At 43.5% G+C, this 18,660-nt stretch overlaps 1 protein-coding gene across 4 annotated transcripts in view; it reads left to right on the top strand.

Annotated features, from left to right (window-relative positions):
- Window positions 1-12,094, top strand: part of TMEM192 (transmembrane protein 192) — a 33,327-nt gene extending 21,233 nt beyond the window's left edge. For 2 of the 4 annotated variants that reach the window (XM_033215605.1, XM_033215604.1), the window contains exons 4-6: window positions 4,501-4,635; window positions 7,727-7,829; window positions 10,735-12,094. In XM_033215605.1, coding sequence (XP_033071496.1) covers window positions 4,501-4,635; window positions 7,727-7,829; window positions 10,735-10,873 — 377 coding nt within the window. In that variant the 3' untranslated portion in view covers window positions 10,874-12,094. Of the gene's footprint in view, window positions 1-4,500; window positions 4,636-7,726; window positions 7,841-10,734 lie in introns of all 4 variants that reach the window. The other 2 variants (XM_033215606.1, XM_033215607.1) reach the window with 2 other exon arrangements.
- The last annotated feature ends 6,566 nt before the right edge of the window (window positions 12,095-18,660 follow it).

The raw sequence follows: 18,660 nt of genomic DNA, 5'->3' as shown, positions 1-18,660 counted from the left end.
GAAGTTTTTTTTTTCCTAGCGTGTATTTCGTTCCTAAATGTTGTAAAACTGTTTTGGCTGGGCGGGGTGGCTAACACCTGTAATCTCAGCACTTTGGGAGCCCGAAGCAGGCGAATCACGAGGTCAAGAGTTCAAGACCAGCCTGACCAACACGGTGAAACCCCCGTCTCTACGAAAAACAAAAATTAGCCGGGCGTGGTGGCACATACCTGTAGTCCCAGCTGCTCAGGAGGCTGAGGCAGGAGAATCACATGAACCTGGGAGGCAGAGGTTGCAGTGAGCCGAGATTACGCCACTGCACTCCAGCCTTGGTAACAGAGCAAGACTCCATCTCAAAAAAAAAAAAAGAAAAAAAAAGAAAGAAAAAACCACCTGTATTTATCTTGTTCATGAAACTGATTTACAAAGAATCTGTCAATATGCTAATATACTGTGACAGGTCATTGCGTGAGTGGGCCTGCTAGAAGGTAACTTTGTGTCGTTACTTTTTTTTTTTTTAATTCAGTGATATTTTGTCAAAACTTTTTTTGTTTTGTTTTTTGTTTTGTTTGTTTGTTTTAAAGACAAGGTCTCGCTCTGTTGCCCAGGCTGGAGTGTAGTTGTGCTGTCATAGCTCGCTGTAGTCTCAAACTCCTAGGCTTGTGTAGTTGGTCTGAATTGGGGGTTCTTTCAGCAAGGCTCTTTGGCTCACAATCATTTCATTTGTGTCAAGCAATAGAAGATAAATTAAGCATTTTCCCTCTCAGGATCAGATTCACATAAATATGTTAAATAAGTTTTAGAAAATTCTGAGATAAGATGCTACAGAGTCTGCCCCTAAACTTCTCTTTGACATTTGTCAGAATAAAAGTGCAAAATGAGGTTAAAATGGTCCTGGTCCTCTTAAGTAATAGATATGCTGAGTGGGTGGTGGGGGGTGGAAACAAGTAATTCTTATTGAATATTTACAGGCCAGGCACTGTTCTAAGAATTTTTCACATATTAACTCACTCCCCAGAAAAGCACTGTAGGCCAGGCACTTTGGGAGGCCGAGGCTCGCAGATCACTTGCGGTCAGGAGTTCAAGACCAGCCTGGCTAACATGGTGAAACCCGGTTTCTACTAAAAATACAAAAATTAGCTGGACATGATGGTGCGTGCCTGTAATCCCAGCTGCTCAGGAGGCTGAGGCAGGAGAATCGCTTGAACCCGGGAGGCGGAGGTTGCAGTGAGCTGAGATTGTGCCTTTGCACTCCAGCCTGGGCAGCAGAGCAAGACTCCAACTCAAAAAAAAAAAAAAAAAAAAAAGACCAGCATTCTGAGGAAGGTACTGTTATCCCCATTTTTTAGATGGGGACTGGAAGAGCAGAGATACTAGGTAACTTGTCCTGGATTTTCATCCAGGTAGTCTGGATCATGGGCACACTCTTAATCATCCTTTAGTTCTGCTGTTGCTGTACGAGGTGACCAGAATGGACTCCTAGGATTCCCACCATGTGGGTCCTGAAGAACTGGTCTAATGCAAACATTTTTTTTTCTTTTTTGTGTCTTAAATGCAAACTTCTAAAAATGGCATCACTTTTTATTTGCATTGGGTACCCAAAGGAAGTAATTGTTAATAATTCTATAAAGCAAAAAATCATTCCTAAGTTTTTAAGAAAGTTCAAGTTTTTATATATTTGTATTATGGGCCATTATTAACTCTTAGATGTGTAGATTTTTTTTTCCATTTTCCCCCAAATTTAGCAGTATTTTGTTTTTATCCTTTAACTTCCTTTGCTGCTAAGAATAAATAGTTTTGCGTGCAGGTATGCCCTTGTGGGTGTCAGTGCTGAGCTCTAACATGTCTGAAAAAACTGCTTTTCTACATTCCTACACAGAATACTTCTTACTAAACTAGATGTGTAGAGTTTCCCCTACAACGGTTTAATTCAGTTCTCCAGCAGACACCAACTGGGTGTTCTTCAACTTAATCCAATTATAGCACCATCTATCTGCAGATAGTCTTAGATCCCACAAATTAAAGGGCTCAATCCCACAAGACTCCCCATTTCAGATGTCCGTTGAAAGACCATGCTTCCCATACTTCTGACGTACCAGTTATAAACTCGGGTTTCTATGACCTCTTTTTTTTTTTTTTTTTTTTTTTGAGACAGAATCTCTCTGTCTCCCAGGCTGGAGTGCAGTGGTGCGATCTCAGCTCACTGCAACCTCCGCCTTCCGGGATCAAGTGATTCTCCTGTGTCAGCCTCCCAAGTAGCTGGGATTACAGATGTGCACCACCACACTGGCTAATTTTTGTATTTTTAGTGGAGACAGGGTTTCGCCATGTTGGCCATACTGCTCTCGAACTCCTGACCTCAAGTGATCCACCTGCCTCGGCCTCCCAAAGTGTTGGGATTACGGGTGTGAGCCACCACACCTGGCCCCTCTCTTCTTGAGTTCTGTAATTTGCTAGAATGGTTCACAAAACTCAGAGAAACACTTATGTTTTCTGGTTTGTTATAAAGGAGATAGATGAACAGTCAGATGAAGAGGTACGTTGCGTGAGGTCTAGCAGGGTCCCAAGTACAGGAGCTTCTGTCCACATGGAGTTGGGGTGCACCACCCTCCCGGCAACACAGAAGTTCATCAGAACTCATTGTTCAATATATTTTTTTTTTTTTGAAATGGAGTCTCGCTCTGTCACCAGGCTGGAGTGCAGTGGTGTGATCTCGGCTCACTGCAACCTCCGCCTCCCGGGTTCAAGCGATTCTCCTGCCTCAAACTCTCAAGTAGCTGGGAGTACAGGCATGTCCCACCACCATGCCTTTTTTGTTTTCTTTTTGTTTTTTTGGGTTTTTTTTTTGTTTGTTTTTTTGAGATGGAATTTTGCTCTTGTTGCCCAGGCTGTAGTGCAGTGCCATGATCTCGGCTCACCGCAACCTCTGCCTCCCGGGTTCAAGCAATTCTCCTGCCTCAAACTCTCAAGTAGCTGGGACTATAGGCATGTCCCACCACCATACCTTTTCTGTTTTTGTTTTTGTTTTGTTTTGTTTTGTTTTTGAGATGGAGTTTTGCTCTTGTTGCCCAGGCTGGAGTGCAGTGCCACGATCTCAGCTCACCGCAACCTTTGCCTCCTGGGTTCAAGCAGTTCTCCTGCCTCAGACTCTCAAGTAGCTGGGACTACAGGCATGTCCCACCACTATACCTTTTTTATTTTTGTTTTTGAGATGGAGTTTTGCTCTTGTTGCCCAGGCTGGAGTGCAGTGCCACGATCTCAGCTCACTGCAACTTCCGCCCCCCGGGTTCAAGTGATTCTCCTGCCTCAGCCTCCCAAGTAGCTAGGATTACAGGCATGCGCCACCACGCCCAGCTAATTTTGTATTTTTAGTAGAGACGGGGTTTCTCCATGTTGGTCAGGCTGGTCTCAAATTCCCAACCTCAGGTGATCCGCCCACCTTGGCCTCCCAAAGTGTTAGGATTACAGACCTGAGCCACTGCGCCCAGCCTAAAAGACACTTCTATCAGGAAATTCCAAGGGTTTTAGGAACTCTATACAGAAACCAAATATACCTGTTGGGATTCAGAACACCGTACTCCAAAGTGCAGGGCTTTGGCATGCTGAGTACTCCAAACTAAAGGAGATTGGAAGGGGCTCAGAAGCAAAGTCTCTCTGCCTTCCTGCCCTCCTGTTTCTTGTCCTTCTTTCTCCCCTGGCCAGTCATAGAAACCAGAACTCTTCTTCCCAAAGGCAGGCCGTAGAAACTAGATTCCTCTCTCCCAAAGCAGGCCATAAAATCTAGAAAGGTCACTTCCTCCCTTTACCCTTTTCCCTTGAAAGACCCTTATTTCACAGGGGTCCTGCCCCATATGGCAGGAGGGTTGGGGGTGAGGAGTCTACACAGAGAGGCCAAGAAGAATCTGAATAGACAGGCCTTACTGGGTTACCCCCTTCAGTCTATTCTCATTAGGTCATACTTTGTCCAATCACATTTCTACATGGCTGTCCATTCTTCATCAAACCGAAGCATAAGAATAGTTTTCTCTGGGTCTTTCATTTCTTTTCTTTTTTTTTTTAGTTTTTTTTTGTTTGTTTGTTTGCGATAGGGTCTTGCTCTGTTGCGCAGGCTGGAGTGCAGTGGCACGACCTCAGCTCACTGCAGCCTCAACCTCCCAGGCTCAAGCAATCCTCCCACCTTAGCCTCCCAGATAGCTGGAACTACAGATGTGTGCCACCATTCCTGGCTAATTTTTTATATTGTTTTGTAGATACGGGGTCTTGCTATGTTGCCTAAGCTGATCTTGACCACCTGGGCTCAAGCAATCCTCTTGCCTTGGCTTCACAAAAATGCTGAAATTACAGGTGTGAGCCACTGCACCTGGCCTGGGTCTTCATTTCTGAAGGCTCTGATCACTCAGGGAATTAACAAGTGTTTTAGGAGCTCTGTATAAGGAACCAGGCAAAGGCCAACTATCTATTGGACGAAGACCATATATGTCTTTCTCATCACACGCTGTGTTTTATGTTTCTCTTCCTCAGGCAACACAGTGCTTCTCCTCATACTGTGCATGCAGCACTCCTTCCCAGAGCCCGGCAGATTGTATCTTGACCTCATTCTGGCCATCTTGGCCCTGGAACTCGTCTGTTCCCTGATATGTCTCCTCATTTACACAGGTGAGAATTACAACGAGCCTGTTCTTATAGGAACCTCGAACTGCTTCCTTTCCTCCCAGTTTAAAGTATAGCCCATTACCTTAGCGACAAGGAAGTTCTCTGTGTATCTTGAGTGGTGACCACATGCAGACTTCTTTAATTTCAAACCAACAGGAAGGTACAGCCACCACCTGTGAGACCCCATTCTTTTAAGATTGCGTCATTAATAAATTTTTGTCAATGCAAGTGAACCTTTTCCATTAAAACAAGACATGTACTTTTTGGGCTGGGAAAGGTGTTTCAAGCCTGTAATCCCAGCACTTTGGGAGACTGAGGCAGGAGGATCACTTGAGCTCTGGAGTTCAAGACCAGCCTGGGCAACATGATGAAACTCCATCTCTACAAAAAATACAAAAAATTAGCCAGGTATGGTGGTGCACAATTGTGGTCCCAGCCCCTCGGGAGGCTAAAGTGGGAGGATCACTAGAGCCTGGGAGGCAGAGGTTGCAATGAGCCGAGATCACATGCCCGCACTCCAGCCTGGGTGACAGAGTAAGACCCTGTCTCCTAAGACAACAACAACAAAAACATCCGCAAACTTTTGCTTCTCTGAAGGCAGCTGAAATGTCAGCTTGACATTTAAAATTAAAAATTAAGAAATAGGCCAGGGACAGTGGCTCATGTCTGTAATCCTAGCACTTTAGGAGGCTACCACTTTAATAGAGATGGGGTTTCATCATATTAGCCAGGATGGTGTCTAACTCCTGACCTCAGGTGATCTGCCCGCCTTGGCCTCCCAAAGTGCTGGGATTACAGGCATGACCCACCGCACCTGGTCCCAAATTGTATATATTCATCTGCTTAGTGAAGTTTTCATCCACATGTCCCACAGGCACCAACAAGATCAGAATTGAACAGAACATAATTTTCTTCAAAATTTTGGCCAGGCACGGTGGCTCAAGCCTGTAATCCCAGCACTTTGGGAGGCCGAGGCGGGCATCACAAGGTCAGGAGATCGAGACCCTCCTGGCTAACATGGTGAAACCCCGTCTCTACTAAAAAATACAAAAAACTAGCCGGGCGAGGTGGCGGGCGCCTGTAGTCCCAGCTACTCGGGAGGCTGAGGCAGGAGAATGGCGTGAACCCGGGAGGCGGAGCTTGCAGTGAGCTGAGATCCGGCCACTGCACTCCACCCTGGGTGACAGAGCGAGACTCCGTCTCAAAAAAAAAAAAAAAAATTTCCCTCCATCCTAACCCTCCTCTTCTAGCTCAGTTAATAATACCAGCCTGCATCCACTTGATAAATCAGAATCCTAGAAACCTAGGAGTCATCTACCTTCTTCCTTCTACCTCACTCCCCAAGAACTGGATAGGATTGGGGATCGTCAGTCATCAGTCTTACTCAGTCTACCTGTCTTTCAGCTCTGTCTCTTTTCTTTGGTCCCTGCCATTGCCTTGGTTAGGTAGGTACTCATCATCTCTTGCATGGCTGTATCCAGTAGACACGTAACAGGTCTCTTTCCCTCTGTCCACTGATTCATATTTCTTATTCCTGCCAACGTGATCTTGTTCATACTTAACTGTGATTGTTAACAGCTTCCCTGCTCAGAGTTTTCTAACAGCTGAAGGAAAAAAAATCTGAAGTTTTCATGTGACATAAAAAGCATTTTCTTTTTTTTTTTTCTTTTTGAGACGGAGTTTCACTCTGGTCACCCAGGCTGGAGTGCAATGGTGCAATCTCAGCTCACTGCAACCTCCGCCTCCTGGGTTTAATAGATTCTCCTGCCTCAGCCTCCTGAGTGGCTAGGATTATAGGCGCCTACCACCATGCCCAGCTAATTTTTATGTTTTTAATAAAGACGGCATCTCACCATGTTTGCCGGGCTGGTCTCAAACTCCGTAGGTCAGGTCATCTACCTGCCTCGGCCTCCCAAAGTACTGGGATTCCAGACATGAGCCACCGTGCCGGGCCTGAAAGGTTCTCCTCGAATGGCCTCTGCATAGCCTGCTCTTCAGGGATGATGGTGAGATCCTTTCAGTGACTGCCAGTTGCTCTGAGGATAAAATCTAAATGCCTTAGGCCGGGCCTGGTGACTCACGCCTGGAGTCCCAGCACTTTGGGAGGCCAAGGCGGGCGGATCACTTGAGCCCAGGAATTTGAGACCAGCCTGGCCAACATGGTGAAACACCATCTCTACTGAAAATACAAAAAAATTAGCTGGGTGTGGCGGTGCACACCTGTAATCCCAGTTGGGAGGCTGAGGTGGGAGAACTGCTTGAACCTAGGAGGCAGAGACGGAGGTTGCAGTGAGCCAAGGTTGGGTGACAGAGCAAGACTCTGTCTCAAAAAAAAAACAAAAAAAAAAATGTAAATGCCTTGCATGACACACCAGCCACTCCTGATGCATTCTCTGCCCACCTTCCCAACCTCACCCCTTGTCCATACACCCTCACACCCATACATACGTGTAGGTTCTCAAGACCATAGCATTTGTTCAGACTCCTCCTGCACCTGAAGCACCCTTCTTTATTCTCCTAGTCTGTGTGATTAATTCCTGTGTTTCTTTCAAGATGGGCTCGAGCTCTATCCTCTTTCCCCTCTCTAATATCTCCTGTTGAGTTAGGCACTGCTTTCCAGGCCAAAAAGCAGCTTGACAACTCCTTGTGCAAGCTTCTTGCACAAGCTTCTGTTGAAGGTACTTTCCATACTGTCTTAGAATGTAGGCTTATTATCTCTGTTTTCCCCTGGACCAGAGGAAGTCATGATTTCTGAATTAGATGGCTGACTGGTTGCTCAACTTCTCTGGGCTTCACTGGGGGGTAATAAGTGCATCCACTTCATGCAGGTGGTTATGAGAACTGAATGAGGGCATCCATGTAAAATATTTAAACTGTGCCTTGTGTGTTCTAAGTGCACAATAAATATCAGCTATTATTGCTATTTTCAATACTAATGTAATCCCTGTATTCGCAGGGCTTAGAACAGGCCTGGCACATAGTAGACTTTGAAATATTCGAGGACATTAATAAGAACAGCAAATTACATAATTTGAAAAAATGAAACTAGATTTGTTTTTCAGAATTCGATCTAATAATGACTTTATTATTTTAGTGAAAATCCAGAGATTTAATAAAGCTAAACCAGAGCCTGATATACTTGAGGAAGAAAAAATCTATGCTTACCCCAGCAATATTACCTCGGAGACTGGATTCAGGTAAGATGTAGGTAAGAAATAAAATAATTGAGTTTTTTCCCCTAGAAAGCTAGAAACCATTCTGATGCTTGGAATTTGTGATCATGTATTTGTACTTTTACATTTGTTTGATTTATTTCCTTTCAGCTATATGAAATCAAGTCTAAATCAGGATATATAAATGTATTAAACAGACCATATATTTGATGCAAAAGTAAGATTAACCACTTAGCCAACCTACTTAACCTCTAAAGAGCTTTTTCATTAACCTCCTTGAAGCACCTTTTTTTTTTTTTTTTTGAGACAGAATCTCGCTCTGTCGCCCAGGCTGGAGTGCAGTGGTGCAATCTCGGCTCACTGCAAGCTGCGCCTCCCAGGTTCTCGCCATTCTCCTGCCTCAGCCTCCCGAGTAGCTGGGACTACAGGCACCCGCCACCACGCCTGGCTAATTTTTTTGTATTTTTAGTAGAGATGGGATTTCACCATGTTAGCCAGGATGGTCTCGATCTCCTGACCTCGTGATCTGCCCGCCTTGGCCTCCCAAAGTGCTGGGAATACAGGTGTGAGCCACTGTGCCCGACCGAAGCACCTTTTTTTATAGGTGTCTTTGTTTTTTTTCTTTTTTTTTTTTTTTTTTGAGATGGAGTTTTGCTCTTGTTGCCCAGGCTGGTGTGCAATGGCATGATCTTGGCTCACTGCAACCTCCACCTCCCAGTTTCAAGCGATTATCCTGCCTCAGCCTCCCCAGTAGATGGGATTACAGGCATGCGCCACCACGCCTGGCTAATTTTGTATTTTTAGTAGAGATGGGGTTTCTCCATGTTAGTCAGGCTGGTCTCGAACTCCTGACCTCAAGTGATCCTCCAGCCTCGGCTTCTCAAAGTGCTGGGATTACAGGCATGAGCCACCTCGCCTGGCCTGTTTCTTTCTTTTTAAGGGATGGAGTCTCTCTGTGTTGCCCAGGCTGGCCTCAAACTCCTGGGCTCAAGCAATCCTCGCACTTTAGCCTCCCGAACAGCCGGTCCGGTCTGCCCTCCCTTGTTACTATACGGTCTCTCCCTAAGTGACTTCCATGGCAATTAAAATATCATTCACATCTGTTGGAGATCTTGGGGCTAAAGTAGATGTAAAAAACTATACAGGCCCGTGTGGTGGCTCACGCCTGTGATCTCAGCACTTTGGGAGGTCAAGATGGGTGGATCACTGAAGCCCTGGAGTTCAAGACCAGCCTGGACAACATGCCAAAACCCTGTCTCTGCAAAAGTACAAAAAATTAGCCAAGTGTGGTGGCAGGCACCTGTGGTTCCAGCTACTCAAGAGGCTGAGTTGAGAGGATTGATTGAGCCCAGGAGATTGAGGCTGCAGAGAGCCACTGCACTCCAGCCTGGGTGACAGAGTGAGACCCTGACTCAAAAAACAAAACTATATGAACAAAAAACGAGGTGATTATTAATTCTAGGTAAATCAGAAGGCTGATTTACATGGCTTAACTCTAGCTAATATTTAGCCAACTGTTACATATTTAACTGTGGCTAATATCTACATAGTGATATCATAGATTCTGAATATTGATTTAACCCAAAATTAGAATATTGCTTACTGGATTAAGAGGCTACAAGAAAGAAGACATTAAATTTATATGTATATGGATTTGGGGAAAGTAAGAGAGCTAAATTCTAATTTCTTATATAGGAAGTCTGCAGATAAATAGCAAACATGGAAAAATCCAGAAATTGTATAATCTCATTATTTAGAAATACAGAGATAAATATAGAAGAAACAGTTACAAAGAGTTGAAAGTGGCTACCTTTGGACCTGAAACTCAGAGGTGGTGGATCATGAGGGGCGAGGGAGGGGATTGTTGTTTTTCATTGTGAACCTTTTTTTTTTTTTTAAACTCTGTATGAGTATTAAGTGGATATAAACAACAACAAAAAAATAGATCCCATAAATATGCTGCTGACTCCTAAACATGTATCTCCAATTGTGTATTTCCCCTGTGGTCCAGATTTGTGTATCTGACTTTCTCATTAGCCATCAGCATCTCCAGTTGGATGTCTGCAAACTTAACGTGTCCAACACAGAGCCCTCTCCCAACTCAAATTCAACCTTCTCCCCACCCCATCTTGGGAAGTAGCATCGCTATTCAACAGGTTGCTCAGGCCAGAAAGCTGGCATCATCCTTGACTCCTGTTTCCTTCACCCCACCTCCACCCAGATAAGCCATCAGCAAGTCCTGTTGGGTCTGTCTCTAAAATAATAATCTGGCCGGGTGCAGTGGCTCACACCTGTAATCTCAGCTACTTGGGAGGCTGAAACAGAAGAATCACTTGAACCCGGGAGGCAGAGGTTGAGGTGAGCCAAGATCGCACCACTGCAGTAGTGTAGGGAGGAGTTAGATTTTTTGTTTGTTTGTTTTATATACTTATATAGTATTTTTATTTGTGTCAAGTGCAAAAAGATACATTTTTGTGGTATGGGAGAAAAAAGGAGAAATGCAAAAAGAAACAAATGCCATACATTTAAAAAATTGTTTCTCATGGTCAGAGTTGTCTATTTTAATCATCATTTGATTGTTGAATGAATTTTGCCTTTACTTATCTTTAAATGCCATTTAAGTTGATCACTTATACTCAATTATGTTACTCTAACAAATTAGGATCTTTCTTAAATAAAGCAATAATGGCCTTTTTTAAAACGTAGAGTTGTGAAAGTTTATAACATTTTAAATTTCTTTCAAGAGTAGAAGTTACTAAAATGATTTAGGAAAAGATTGTTATTTGGCAATATTGCTCTGGCTTCTGACATCTAAGAAAAGGTAACAAATACAATATGCTTTACTCAAAACTAATCGGTACTCGTTTGCAAAGAAACTAATGAGTATTGGGGAATATGTGTAACCCATTCATATCTTGATTATTTGCAGGACTATTTCAGGCCTAGAAGAAATTGTTGAAAAGCAAGGAGACACCATTGAATACCTGAAGCGGCACAATGCGCTGCTGAGTAAGCGGTTGTTGGCTCTCACTTCCTCAGACCTGGACGGTCAGCCAAGTAGAACGTGAGAGGCTCGCGGTCATGACAGCAATTGCAGAGGAACCCAGAGTCGTTCAGACTGCCTGACCACCTGACAGGCTGCCACAGGGAACTGCAGTTTACAGTGTTTGCTGGAAACCTGAATTTGGTTCTGACTTCTGTGGCTGTTTAAAATATAGGGCTTGTAGGTCACTTGAAAAGTACCTGTAGAAGCCCGGGTAACTTGAGGGGAATGTCTGTTTTGGACTTTTGGAAATTATTTAACTGTTTGGTTTATCCTAGAATCAGAGGCTAAACAACTCCATAGTCAACACTTTTCCACCTGACATTAGAACCCTGTAATGATTTCATTATGGATAGGGGAAGTCGAACAAGACAATCGATTTTAAAGAGGGTTTTAATCAAATAAGTTCTTCCCACTTTTAAGCTGATGAAAGAAGTCATTATTTCTTGTGAATGTTTTTTCCTGGAGAGCCTTATCATGTATTTTATATGCTTATGTGGTGTTGGATGACATCACGGGCCATGTAGCTTTTACAGAGAATTTTCTCACCATGGGACTGTGGTCTCACCAGATGATATACTATGCAAACTCCTACAGTTTTCTTTTCTTAAGAAATGAGGGCCGGGTGCGGCAGATCACGAGGTCAGGAGATCGAGACCATCCTGGTTAACACGGTGAAACCCCGTCTCTACTGAAAATACAAAAAAATTAGCCGGGCATGATGGTGGGCGCCTGTAGTCCCAGCTACTTGGGAGGCTGAGACAGGAGAACAGTGTGGACCCAGGAGGCGGAGCTTGCAGTGAGCCAAGATCGCGCCACTGCACTCCAGCCTGGGTGACACAGCGAGACTCCGTCTCAAAAAAATAAAAATAAAAATAAATAAGATATGATGATTGATTACTTGGACCAGTGTTAGACAAACCTGTGTTGCCTATTATATTGGCAGCACCTTCCATTAGCAATAGCTGAAAAATTCAGAGAAGAATTTAGAACTTTCACTTTATTTTTGCCATTCTTCAAGAAGCTGCTGTATATTTCAGTCTGGTTATACCTTCAATTGATCAATAACTTCAATTATAGGAAGGGCATCTTCTGTAAGTTTGAATTACTATAAAAAAAAAAAGATACCTTTTAAAGCCTTAGATTATACTTAAAAAATTTAATGGATAAAATGCGTATTAAGTTATATGCAGATATTAAACATATCTAATTCTCAAGATAAAAATGAAGTATTTTTCAGAGCAAATGGCATTATTTCTCCATTTTTCCTAGTATGCCCCTTTAATTCGTCAATTTGTTATTAGCTCTGTTATATGCTGCCTTAGAAAGACTTTTGGTTGAAGGCTGAATATGAAGGAAGGGGATATTTGTGACTGTGTTCATCTTTTTTGATCATTAGCTGAATATTCAATATTTGATATGTAACTATATAGGGATGTGTTCGATATAATTGTATAGGCAAGGGATATATTGATTTGGCTACATCTATTTGATTTATGGAGGGCAAATACCTGTTTATTTTAGATACAGCCATTGCTGGGGCATTCTGAAAGTTTTCTACTAAGATAAAGATGATTGCTCATGCCTGTAATCTTAGCTACTCAGGAGACTGAGGCAGGAGGATCACTCGAGGCCAGGAGTTTGAGACCAGCCTGGGCAACAGTGAGACACTGTCTCTCAGAAAAAAAAAAAAAATTGTTTGTCACCTGCACACAACATTCACAAACTAAAGCCAAAATGTATTTTTAAAATTGCCTTTCTCCCTTTCTTTTTTTTTTTATTTTTTTGGGTTTTTTTGTTTTTGTTTTTGAGACAGAGTCTCACCCTGTTGCACAGGCTGGAGTGCAATGGTGCCTTCCTTCTTTCTTTTTTTTTTTTTTTGAGACAGAGTCTTGCTCTGTCGCCCAGGCTGGAGCACAGTTGCATGATCTTGGCTCACTGCAACCTCTGCCTCCCGGGATTAAGAAATTCTCCTACCTCAGCCTCCTGAGTAGCTGGGATTAGGGGCACATGCCACCATGCTTGGCTAATTTTTGTATTTTTAGTACAGACGGGGTTTCACCATGCTGACCAAGCTGGTCTCAAACTCCTGACCCTGTGATCTGCCCTCCTTGACCTCCCAAAGTGTTGGGATTACAGGTGTGAGCCACTGTGCCCAGCCTTCCTTTCTTTTTGATAAGTGTATCTCAAAGCCATTGCCTTCTCTAGAAATCTGTTTCGCTGTTCTGGAAGAGCCTATAAACTTTGCCTTCAGTTGTTTTTCGTTTCAAAGGGGAACACCAGTGGTAGATGATTAACTCTTATTTATTTTTAAAATTTAATTTGCATCTGTAGTCAGTTTCTGAGATTTATGGGATGAACTTTGTTTACAAGGAACAGTGTAGTTAAAAAGTTAGGGTGCCCATGTTCTCATGTAATCATCAACATGTTTGTTGTATAATCATCAACATTTTTCTGAATGCAATAATGAACATGTCAAACAGTAAATGAAAATGAAACTAAGTATCAGAAGTAGCAAAACAGCCGGTGCAGTGGCTCACGCCCGTAATCCCAGTACTTTGGGAGGCTGAGGCGAGTGGATCACCTGAGGTTAGGAGCTCAAGACCAGCCTGGCCAACATGGTAAACATATCATCTTTACTAAAAATACAAAATAAGCCGGGCATGGTGGCACATGTCTGTAATCCCAGCTACTCAGGAGGCTGAGGCAGGAGAATCGCTTGAACACAGGAGGCAGAGGTTGCAGTGAGCTGAAATGGCGCCACTGCATTCCAGCCTGGGCAACAGCTAGACTCCATCTCAAAAAAAAAAAAAAAAGAAGTAACAAAACAGAAAAATGAACAAAACAATTTAAATGTTAAATGTTCTATTCACCAGGCTGGTAATTGTGCTAGCACTGAGAATACAAAACTTAAAGACTCTGGTGGGCAGCTTACATTGTAAAGAGAGCAAGGAATAGATTTCCGGACTCTGTGCTAAGTGCAGTCATGACAGTGGGCCCAACATGCTGTAGGAGCTCCACTTCAGGGGGTACCCTGAGGGCAAAAGGGTAGAGGGTTTTAAGTATGCCAGACAAAGCAATGAGTAAAGTAGGAAGGCAAATAGCTACAAAATATCACAATCACTGTATGTAGCTGGAACCAAAAATGTGAGGCGGACCTGGGTGAAGAGGTAGACAGGGTCAGAGCTTGGATGGCCTTGACACTATGCTGGAAGACCACACTTTGTCTTGTTGATAATGGGATCCTCTGAGGTATTTCAAGCAAGGAAGTAACAACGTCAGTTTTAGTTTCAGGAGGATCAGATCATAGTTCAATGTGGAGGAAATATGTGTGGCAGAAAGATGTGGCCCTGAACTAGGGAAGGTATAGTAAACCTTTTATTATAAGTATATATGTGTATAGGTAGGTAGGTAGGTAGGTAGATAGGTAGATCGATCGATCGATAGATAGATAGAGGTATATGTGTATGTGTATGTATTCCAAATGACAACAGTATCATGACTTATTATAAAGTTAAAAGCTCATTTTTTAAAATGGCAATATGGAAAAATACAAAGCAAAACAGTTATTTGAAATCTCACTACCAAGGGATTATACCAATGTACACTTTTTTTTTTTTTTTTTTTTTTAAGTCTCACTCTGTCTCCCAGGCTGGAGTGCAGCGGTGTGATCCGGGCTCACTGCAACCTCCTCCTACTGGGTTCAAGCAATTTTCCTGCCTTGGCCTCCCAAGTAGCTAGGACTACAGACGCGTGCCACTATTTTTTAGTACGAAAATACTAAAAATTTGGACTGGGTGTGGTGGCTTACGCCTGTAATCCCAGCACTTTGGGAGGCTGAGGTGGGTGGATCATGAGGTCAGGAGTTCGAGACCAACCTGGCGAAGATGGTGAAACCCCATCTCTACTAAAAATACAAATATCAGCCAGGTGTGGTGCAGGGCGCCTGTAATCCCAGCTACTCGGGAGGCTAAGGCAGAAGAATCACTTGAGCCTGGGAGGTGGAGATTGCAGTGAGCCGAGATGGTGCCACTGCACTCCAGCCTGGTGACAGAGCAGAGCAAGACTCCATCTCAAAAAAAAAAAAATTGTATTTCTAGTAGAGACAGGGATTCACCATGTTGGCCAGCTGATCTTGAACTCCTGACTTCAGGTGATCTACCTGCTTTGGCCTCCCAAAATGCTGGGATTTTAGGCATGAGCCAGCTCACCTGGTCTCCATACTCTTACTAATAGTGGGTGTTATCTTTTTTAAACCTTGACCCATCTGATGACTATGTCATTGTCTCAAATTGCGTTTCTGTGGATACTAATGAAGTGTTAAACATTTTTTCCAAGTTATTTGGTCTTTTATAAATCTTTTATGACATGTATATTCAAGTCCTTTGCTTATTATTGTCCTGGGATATTCTTTTTCTTAACAAATAGAATCTTCTGGCTGGGCGTGGTGGCTCACACCTGTAATCCCAGCACTTTGGGAGGCTGAGGCAGGTGGATCACTTGAGGTCAGGAGTTTGAGACCAGCCTGGCCAACCGGTGAAACTTTGTTTCTACTAAAAATACAAAATTAAGGCTGGGCGCAGTGGTTCACGCCTATAATCCTAGCACTTTGGGAGGCCAAGACGGGCAGATCACAAGGTCAGGAGTTTGAGACCAGCCTGGCCAACATCGAGAAACCCCGTCTCTACTAAAAATACAAAAATTAGCTGGGTGTGGTGATGCGCACCTGTAATCCCAGCTACTCAGAGGCTGAGGCAGGAGAATCACTTGAACCCGAGAGGCAGAGGTTGCAGAGAGCCAAGACTGCACCACTGCACTCCAGCCTAGGTGACAGAGTGAGACTCCATCTCAAAATAAATAAATAAATAAATAAAATAAAAATAAAAATTAGCTGGGCGTGGTGGCAGGTTCCTGTAGTGCAACTACTCAGGAGGCTGAATCAGGAGAATCACTCAAATCTGGGAGGCAGAGGTTGCAGTGAGCCAAGATCGCACCACTACACTCCAGCCTAGATGTGCAGAGGGAGACTATGTCTCAAAAAAAAAAAAAAAAAAAAAAAAACCACTATATATATATACAGATACAAAATCTTCCTTTACATGTTGAAGATAGTCCCAATGTTTGTTAGAAATACATCCTAGTTTGTTGTTCTTTTGTCATTTACTGTTCAAACACTGCAGCCTGGATTCTTCCTCCCCCAGCACTGGTGAAAATTTTACACTAATGAATAACCAGAGCCACATTGGATATATATATTTTTTTAATTTTTTGGAGACAGAGTCTTGTTCTATCCCCTAGGCTGTGCAGTGGCACGCTGTCAGCTCACTGCAACCTCTGCCTACCAGGTTCAAGCAATTCTCATGCCTCAGTCTCCCAAGTAGCTGAGATTACAGGTGCCTGTCACCATACCTGGCTAATTTTTGTATTTTTAGTAGAGACAGGGTTTCACTGTGTTGGCCAGGCTGGTCTCGAATTCCTGACCTCGTGATCCATCTGCCTCTGCCTCCCAAAGTGCTGGGTTTGCAGGCGTGAGGCACAGCACCTGGCTGGGATTGCATATCTTCTTGTCATGGGAGAGCTGCCAGTGGCTTGAGTGAATTTTAGTATATCCAGGCTTCTGCCATAGGCCCTCTTTCTTCTTCCCAGGATTCAAACAAGTCTTATTTGAGTCAAGTTAATCCTTACTCTTTTCTTATTTTTCCCCAAATTTCTCTAAGACAAGGTTTTTCAACCCCAGTCCTGCTGACATTTTGGGTTGAACAATTCTTTGTTGAGGGAGGGGTGTCTCTCCTGTGCATTGTAGGCTGTTTAACAGCATCCTGGTTACTAGGATGCTCTTGGAATCTCGTGACAACCAAAAGTGTCTCCATACATATGCATTTAATTTAATTTTATTTAACACTTAACATATGAGAGCTGACTGTGTGCCAGAAAGTATTCCAGGTGCTGTGAATTCAGGGGTCAATAGGACAGAAAGGATGCCTGTTTTCATGGTATCTACATTTTAATGGTGGTGGTTGGTGGTGGGAAGTGGAAGGAGGAGTTAACACCATAGACAAATAAACCACCTATTGGGTTTGATAAATTCAGTTGTTCTTCTCTAAATGAGACCTTCTGTTAATGTGGCTGAGATGTATGGTATGATAAGGCTCATGGGGGAAAAAATTATTTTTTATGCTGTAACCATTCAGAAAGTCATTGGCAAATGAATTTTATATTCTCCTTTTCCTGTTCTTTTTACAGAAAAGGCTAGAAAGGCATGCCCTTTAACAAGTCTGTCCGTTTCAGAGATTTTAGTGATCTCAGTCTGAACTGAGATGCTTTTATAAATCTTGAATACAAAACTCACACCTAGTAAGCTCTTGAGTTCTTGAACAATCAAACTTTGAATATGTGACAATCACAAATTTAAGATTTGAAAACATTCCCTAGGTTTCCTAAGGAATATTGTTTCATTCGTAAACCAGGGAAGTCTATCTCTAATTCTTCTCCCCTCCTCTCTATCCAGTCTCACTGTTCACTCTACTACTCTACTGAAACTGTTCTTGGCAAGGTCACCAATAACCTCCTTCCACATTGCTTAAGTTGGAGATGAATGCATAGGTCTCCTCTTTTAACTTACCAGCAACACTTGGCTCAGCTGATTGAATGGGGCCTGCCCCTCCACACCTGTGAGTATTTCTCATCAGGTGGGATGAGAGACTGAGAAAATAAATAAGACACAGAGACAAAGTATAAAGAAAGAACAGTGGGCCCAGGGGACTGGCACATCCAGCATACGAGGACCTGCACCGGCGCCGGTCTCTGAGTTCCCTCAGTATTTATTGATCATTATTTTTACTGTCTTGGCGAGGGGAGTGTAGCAGGGCAACAGGTGGGGAGAAGGTCAGCAGGGAAACGTGAGCAAAGGAATGTGTATCATAAGTTCAAGGCAAGGTACTGTGTCCGGATGTGCAGGTAGGCTAGATTTATGTTTCTCCTTACACAAACATCTCAGTGTAGCAAAGAGTAGCAGAGCAGTACTGCTGCCAGCATATCTCGCCTCCAGCCACAGGGCGGTTTTCTCCTATCTCAGAATAGAACGAATGGGAATGGTCTGCTTTACACCGAGACATTCCATTCCCAGGGATGAGCAGGAGACAGAAGCCTTTCTCTTATCTCAACTGCAAAGAGGCCTCCCTCTTTCACTCCTCCTCCTCAGCACAGACCCTTTACGGGTGTCGGGCTGCGGGACGGTAAGGCCTTTCCTTTCCCACGAGGCCGTATCTCAGGCTCAGTGGGAGGAAACCTTGGACAATACCCAGGCTTTCTTGGGCAGAGGTCCCTGCGGCTTTCCGCAGTGCATTGTGTCCCTGGTTAATCGAGAATGGAGAAGGGCGATGACTTTTACCAAGCATACTGTCTGCAAACATATTGTTCACAAGGCACCTCCTGCACAGCCCTAAATCCGTTAAACTTTGATTCAATACAGCACATGTTTCTGTGAGCACAGGGTTGGGGCTAAAGTTACAGGTTAACAGCATCTCAAAGCAGAAACAATTTTTCTTAGTACAGATCAAAATGGAGTTTCTTATGTCTTCCTTTTCTACACAGACACAGTAACAACCTGATCTCTCTTTTCCCCACAGTTGATCACTTCTTCCTTGACTGTTTATTTCAGCTTGGCTTCCAGGACACTACATTCTCCTGGTTTTCTTCTACCTCACTAGCTGCTTCTTTTATCTGCTTTGCAAGTTCCTTTTCATTGGTATTCTCTAGGACTCAACCCCTGGGCCTCTTGGCTTCTCCATCAGCGTTCACGCTTCTGGTGTC

Source organism: Trachypithecus francoisi, unplaced genomic scaffold (genome assembly GCF_009764315.1).
Source record: "Trachypithecus francoisi isolate TF-2019V2 unplaced genomic scaffold, Tfra_2.0 Lachesis_group1, whole genome shotgun sequence".
Classification (NCBI taxonomy): Eukaryota; Metazoa; Chordata; class Mammalia; order Primates; family Cercopithecidae; genus Trachypithecus; species Trachypithecus francoisi.
Note: the sequence above shows the minus strand (reverse complement) of the source record. Positions and strands in the feature narration are given on the sequence as shown.